The sequence below is a fragment of the Conger conger genome, chromosome 15 (assembly GCF_963514075.1).
Source record: "Conger conger chromosome 15, fConCon1.1, whole genome shotgun sequence".
In the NCBI taxonomy this organism is placed as follows: Eukaryota; Metazoa; Chordata; class Actinopteri; order Anguilliformes; family Congridae; genus Conger; species Conger conger.
Genome location: NC_083774.1, coordinates 7,433,407 through 7,440,103, shown reverse-complemented (window position 1 = coordinate 7,440,103; position 6,697 = coordinate 7,433,407). Strand labels below are relative to the sequence as shown.

The window sequence follows — 6,697 nt, the reverse complement described above, 5'->3', positions numbered from 1 at the left end:
CTGCCGTAGGATGGAGACGCTGGAGGTCGTCCGTCACCCTCCGATTCTCTTCCGCAGTGAAGGGCGGACCGCCGTGGGCCCTCCTGACCTCCGCCAAGCCGTACATCTCTCTCTCATCCCCCTTTTCCTCTCCTCTTTTTCCCTCTTTGTTCTCTGGTAGGATCCACCCGAATTGGTGTTCGGTGGAACTGTCCGCTCTTGTGTGTGTGAAGGACGCAGAGAGAGGGGGACAGTTGGGGACAGGAGACCGGGCTTGTGTGGGCGTGTACGGGCGATGACGAAGGTGGTGGTGGTTTTTTCGGGGTTGGAGGGGGGGAGGGCGAGGGGGGAAGGGCTGGGGGGGGGGGGGATGTGAAACAGGAAGACTGCCACAGAAATGACGTCAGAAACAAAGCTATAATCCCCTAGTCTCTTTCTGTCCGACTGTCTGTGCAAAGGCTCCGGGCGGCGGGTTCACTTGTGGGTGTGGACGGGGTAGTCCTGCGTGGGCCGCAGGGCCGGCGGGGGCAGCCGGCTGGGCGGGGTGATGAGGGGCCGGTGGAGCCGGGCCTGGTCCCGGGCCTGCTCCCGCGCCTGCTCCCGGGCCCGCGCCCTCTCCACCTGCCGCCGAAACTTGCGCGCCCGCAGGATCCCCGGGACGCCCCGGCGCAGCCTCTGCGCCGCCTTCCTCTGCCACACCTCGTATCTCGAGTACTTCTCCGACACGTGCCTCCTGGACTCCTGCCATTCGGGAGAGACAGAAAGCAGATGATGAGGAGGAGGAGAAAGGATCCTGGGAGAGCCCCCCCCCCCCCCCCCCCCCCACACAAGCACCCCTTTCAGAGACGACGGCTGACGATAACGCACGGGTAATTATGCCGTTTAGGACTGATCCGGGGCCTAGCGCGATGAAGACGGGTCGGGACGTGTCCGGGCGTGTCCGTCCCGCACGTGTGGTGCGCCTGTTTTTGGAGTCTCTCTCTCTCTCTCTCTCTCTCTCTCTGGCATTGACCCACTGAGTCCTGGTCACACCATTGTGCTCATAAAGGCTTCACTCGCGAATTCCCAAGAGGTCTAAAAGACAGAAGCCATAATGGCTGGCTTCCCAATCCCTCTCCCCGCATATACGGGGAGAGAGACAGTCCTTTCGCCCTCACACACCCGCCCGGGGGGATCCCCCCACTTACGTCTCTCCCATTGATAAGGTGTATGCATTCCGGCATTCCAACATTCCAACATTCCCGTTCAAATGCCCCCCCCCCCCCCATCTAGAGCTGGTGATTTCCACCCGACCCTGATAAAAAAACTGACCAGAACCGAAGGAGCCGTTCTCATTCTGGGCTCAGTTGGGGTCAGGCCCTTTGCAGCCAGCCCTTGACATTTTGAGTGCTAAGCACCAAGTGGGCCGGATGGCAGTTGTAGGCAGGCTAGCCTATGCTAAGCTACTGTATGTGCGTGACTCAATGGGTGCAGTAGAGCCGGTAAGAAGAAAAAAGAAGTGAGGTGAGGTGGGAGCAGCCGTCGAAAGGAAAATCCGATATCTGGACCAATTTTTGCATGGTTTTTCCCCGAACGAAACTGACCCAGATCCGAGTGAGTCGGTGGGTGTCAGTTGTACCCCTAAAAAAAGGCCTCCCCAGACAGGTATTACCCTCTTCCCGGGAACTGTACGCTGCCTGCGTTATCAGCGGGAGACCGAGCCGCTGGTGTTGTGCCCTGCAGAACGCGCTCAGGAATGCCGTGCACAAGGCTTTCACCTTGGAGCGTTCGCCCGCCCCCCTCCGGAGCATTCCGCCCGTGCGCTGAAACTACACTGTTTTTTTTTTTTCCGCCTTGCTCAGCAGATTTCGCTCCGAGAGACACTTGCTCAGCACGACTCGTTACGCCAGATAAAAGACTTTATTTTTAACATCTTTAATCCCACGGCTGCTGCCTGCAGGCTCCTGCGAAAACAAAGCCGGGAGGGGCCGTCGGGGCGGGCGGGGGGGGGCGCGGGGTTCGCAGAGGGGCGGCGCGTTCTCACGGTGATAAGGGATCATTGACGTCACACACGCCTCGCTCGGCGGCTGCGGTGTGAGTGCGGCTGGTTTGGCGGCGCACACCTTGCTCGGTTTTGCAAGCAGCGCGGGACAGGTACAGGTCTGACCTGCGGGGAGTTAGCCGGAACGCATCACAGACTGGCAGTGAGTTCGCGGCACACACCTTGCTCAGTGGCGGTAAAACGGCTATAACCAGCTGTGAGTTGGCGGTATAAACCTTGCTTAGTCGTGATAACGCATTTATAACCCGCGGTGAGTTAGCGGAAACAGAGCTATAACCTGCAGTGAGTTAGCGGAAACACAGCTATAACCTGCAGTGAGTTAGCGGAAACAGAGCTATAACCTGCAGTGAGTTAGCGGAAACACAGCCATAACCTGCAGTGAGTTAGCAGTAACACAGCTATAACCTGCAGTGAGTTTGCGGAAACACAGCTATAACCTGCAGTGAGTTAGCGGAAACACAGCTATAACCTGCAGTGAGTTAGCGGAAACACAGCTATAACCTGCAGTGAGTTAGCGGTAACACAGCTATAACCTGCAGTGAGTTAGCGGTAACACAGCTATAACCTGCAGTGAGTTAGCGGAAACACAGCTATAACCTGCAGTGAGTTTAGTGGTAACAGAGCTATAACCTGCAGTGAGTTAGCGGAAACACAGCTATAACCTGCAGTGAGTTAGCGGAAACAGAGCTATAACCTGCAGTGAGTTAGCGGTAACACAGCTATAACCTGCAGTGAGTTAGCGGTAACACAGCTATAACCTGCAGTGAGTTAGCGGAAACACAGCTATAGCCTGCAGTGAGTTAGCGGTAACACAGCTATAACCTGCAGTGAGTCAGCGGTAACACAGCTATAACCTGCAGTGAGTTAGCGGTAACACAGCTATAACCTGCAGTGAGTTAGCGGAAACACAGCTATAACCTGCAGTGAGTTAGCGGTAACACAGCTATAACCTGCAGTGAGTTAGCGGTAACACAGCTATAACCTGCAGTGAGTTAGCGGAAACAGAGCTATAACCTGCAGTGAGTTAGCGGAAACAGAGCTATAACCTGCAGTGAGTTAGCGGAAACAGAGCTATAACCTGCAGTGAGTTAGCGGAAACAGAGCTATAACCTGCAGTGAGTTAGCGGAAACACAGCTATAACCTGCAGTGAGTTAGCGGAAACAGAGCTATAACCTGCAGTGAGTTAGCGGTAACAGAGCTATACCCTGCAGTGAGTTAGCGGTAACAGAGCTATAACAGTGAGTTTGCGGTACACACCTTGCTCAGTGGCGGTAAAGCAGGAATGACCTGCATCGCGGTGGCGGACACATCCCTCTCTGACTTGGCGGGTTTGGCGCAGTACTGTTCCAGCAGCATCAGGTCACAGCTTTGGAAACAACATTCTTCCACGATTCCTTTCTGCGACCGCCTGCTGTTTGACCTGCTGGTCGGCCTGCCTGGAGAGAGAGGGACAGAGAGAGAGTTTAGGAGGGGCTTCACCGGTGGCCATCTTGCAGAGACTTCACGTTAAACCCTTGGACTCTGATGTAGACATCTGATGGAAGAGTGAGGGTTAATACATTCTGTCATCACTAAGCTGTCCAATCAAAGCAGCCACAACTAAGTTTGCGGTTCTTTGTTTTCTAACCACAAAAAAAAAAACACAGTAATTGGTTCCTGAATCTCCACCTTTCTCCCATGCGCTGTGTGCTCTTTTGGTCCTGTGTGTGTGTTATTTACATTTATACTTAAAAAAAATAAAATCTGAATTCTGACATTAACAGCAATGTTTGTTGTTCGGATTGATCCTGACCAATAGGAGCCTGCCACCTTGGTCTGGAAGAGCCACAGGATCCGCTGCTTTTACACCTTCGGATCAACATCCTGTTTGGGAGTCCCAGAACCCGGGCCAGGTGAGTTACCTGTGTAATCACCTGAGGACTACAGAGCAGACCGTGTGGCTCTCCAGGACCAAGAGCTGAGAATCAATTCTGGACTGAGGGAAGGCCTGCTGCTGCAGTGAGTGAACGTGTTAATGCGTGACACACACACACACACACACACACACACACACACACACACTCACACTCACACACACCACTCGTTTTGGTGATTAAATGCTCATAATAGACACTAATAGCCTTGCTCATTGGCCGACTGGCTGACTGCTAGCTCAGTGAAGAAAGAACGGTGCAGGACAGACGGATGTCAGACGAACGAGGTCTGGTGGGAAGGGACAGAGCCGTGGGCCTGGAGGAGGAGGAGGAGGAGGGGGAGGGGGAGGGGGCCGAACGCGACGCGAGACGGGGGTGTGGAGTTCGGCAGCCCGCCGTAGTAACCGCTTCATCTCAAGTGTCTGTATTTCCGAGCGAAAGCTCATTTCTGACAGCGGAGGCAGACCGCGTCTCCACTGCACTGCCGGTGTGTAACATTTTTAAATTGTGACAGTTTACTTGTCCTCTGCATGAAGAGGAAAGGAAGGGCATGCCCACACATGCCACAGTTTCATTTACCTGAGTCAGTCCTTTGTCCCAGGTATCAAAGTCAAATCCTTTTGTCATTGACCCATTCATCAAGTAATTTAACTACCTATTCCACTTGTGAATATACTGTAATATGGCAGTGACTTTGATTTTGTATAGGCCTACCTGTTATTCCATTTTGTCCAAGAACACTTTTGTTCCTGATGAATGAATTACAAACGAAATTTCTCACGTTTACTTAAATTAGTCTGCTATATTAATGTTCACGCGTGCAATTTGTGATTATTCTCATCTGATCTCTACTCGCGAAATGGTAGCCCGAGAACGAACTGGAGTTCGACTGAATTCCATTTTTGGCTACAATAAGATCACTTTCCCCCGTGGAATTTGGGAGTAAACAAAACCGGTTATCGTTGCTCGTTTAGCGGCGCGACTCAGGTCGACAAGAAGCGCAGCAGAGGAAGCGGTGCGTCTTCACGCTCCACTATTTTCACTGAAATATCTCTGTCAGTTACAAGCTGACACAGAGACATCCCCCCACAAAACCCCCGTGTAACCTCGCCCCTCTGACCCACAAACGGCACAAAGAGAATTAAAACAAGTTCACGGTGAATGTGACGAGGCTTCTCACGTCGAGCACTGCTCGATACATGGAATAATAAATAATATGATTCGGAAAACATAAACGCGCAAAATTAAAATTAAACAAAACGATCCAGTTAAAGAATATTATAGCCTTCAGAGCAGCGAGCACAAAAATTATAATCGAAGAGGTGCGTTCACACACGGACGCGCGCGCGCACACACACACACACATACACACACACACACACAATAAGAAAAGTGGGAACACGTACTAAAATAGAAGCCTCTGTCTTCACATACGAACTGCAGCGCATCTACGAGTTCTCCGCCACACAGAGTCTCGCCGGACCCGGCATCCACCACGTACATCGTCAGTGCCACCGTAAATATCAGCACTCGACTTGAGAGGGACATCTTTCTCATCTGCAGGGAGAAGAAGCTATTTAAGCCATGGCAACACCCCCCCACACATAGCCTACGTAATTGAAGACCCCTTGGTATTCCAGAGTACCCATTCTGTCATCGAAGTGCAGACACGTTATCACAAGCCATACTTTCCACAAAAGTCCAACACCTCCTATGCGAAACCTTTAAAACGTGCATGTGTGTTTTCACCCAAACCTCTGATGAGCTTGAAAATAACAGCATAGTTTGATCGTTATTTCTGTGTAAATGCTTGTGCGAGACAACTCTACACACTTTGATCTGCCCGACCTGGAATGCCATTGGATGTTTCAAAAGCTCAATCAATATAGAAATTGTGCTTAAATACAGTAGCCTTTGTTATCAAATTACGTATTATTAATACCTAATTTTATCCCATGTGATGTTATTAGAATCTTAGTCTTATAAGATTAAATTCAATTGCGTTCAAGCGCTCCCTTTAACAATGTCTTTACTCTTAAATACTTGTTTGCTCTTCCCAGCAACACGAATGGCAGCGCCCCCTGCCGTTAGCAACTGTCCCTCGCTATGTGTTCGCGCTGTTCAACAAACAAGCAGTCTTAAAGACGCGAACAAAGATGTCACGATTTTAAAAGGCACAGTGGCAATAATCCTCACAATAGAAATGCAACGTGTACAAAAATATGTTCATGTTCTTTCAAAACTTCAGATGTCCAGTGAACCACACGCTATTCCTGTTCCCCAGCTATGTCACACACAAAAAAACTCAAATGCAATAGCCTTTATGACTCGATGCGCTCATCTTTTGACAGCTGTAGCCTTTGAGTAGACAGTCATCCGTATTCGCGGACAGTGAAACGTTTGACGACATACAGTCTGCACAGTACAGGATTCTTAATATATTACCTTCGTTTGTCTTCTTTTTGTACTTAAGCAGGTGTGACAGAATGAGTGCTGGCCGTATCTTTGCTGTTCCTCCATGTCTGTTGTAGCTGTATAGTCAAATGTATTTGGTAGAAGCGTTGAAGGTAGAATAGTTTCCCGGTTGCTGCAGCAATTGTAGGTGTCGTATTAAGCTGTCCCAAATCTCTGGCGACAGGCAAAAGTTCTCGGCGTTAACTGTTATATACCAAAAACCCGCCCCTTCGCCCCCACCCCCACTCGCTCCTTGCGCATGTGTGAATCGTCAAGGCTACCAAAGATGATAAAATGGATCGGGCTTCA

The 6,697-nt window shown here is 50.8% G+C and overlaps 1 protein-coding gene across 1 annotated transcript; it reads right to left on the bottom strand.

Moving 5' to 3' along the window:
• Positions 1–453: 453 nt before the first annotated feature.
• On the bottom strand, positions 454–6,557 carry LOC133111888 (insulin-like growth factor II). Its single transcript, XM_061222521.1, has 4 exons — positions 6,380–6,557; positions 5,341–5,491; positions 3,279–3,457; positions 454–720 (listed from the first exon to the last, which is right to left on the bottom strand). The coding sequence occupies exons 1-4, from the start codon at positions 6,452–6,454 to the stop codon at positions 454–456; spliced, it is 672 nt and encodes a 223-aa protein (XP_061078505.1). The 5' UTR covers positions 6,455–6,557.
• Between the last annotated feature and the right edge of the window lie 140 nt (positions 6,558–6,697).

Excerpts from the sequence above, each read along its gene's own strand:
- LOC133111888 (XM_061222521.1), bottom strand. The coding sequence starts at position 6,454 with ATGGAGGAACAGCAAAGATACGGCCAGCACTCATTCTGTCACACCTGC. Across the intron at positions 5,492-6,379 it reads CAAAAAGAAGACAAACGAAG|ATGAGAAAGATGTCCCTCTC; the intron begins GTAATATATTAA and ends TTCTCCCTGCAG. Across the intron at positions 721-3,278 it reads CTTTACCGCCACTGAGCAAG|GAGTCCAGGAGGCACGTGTC; the intron begins GTGTGTACCGCA and ends CCCGAATGGCAG.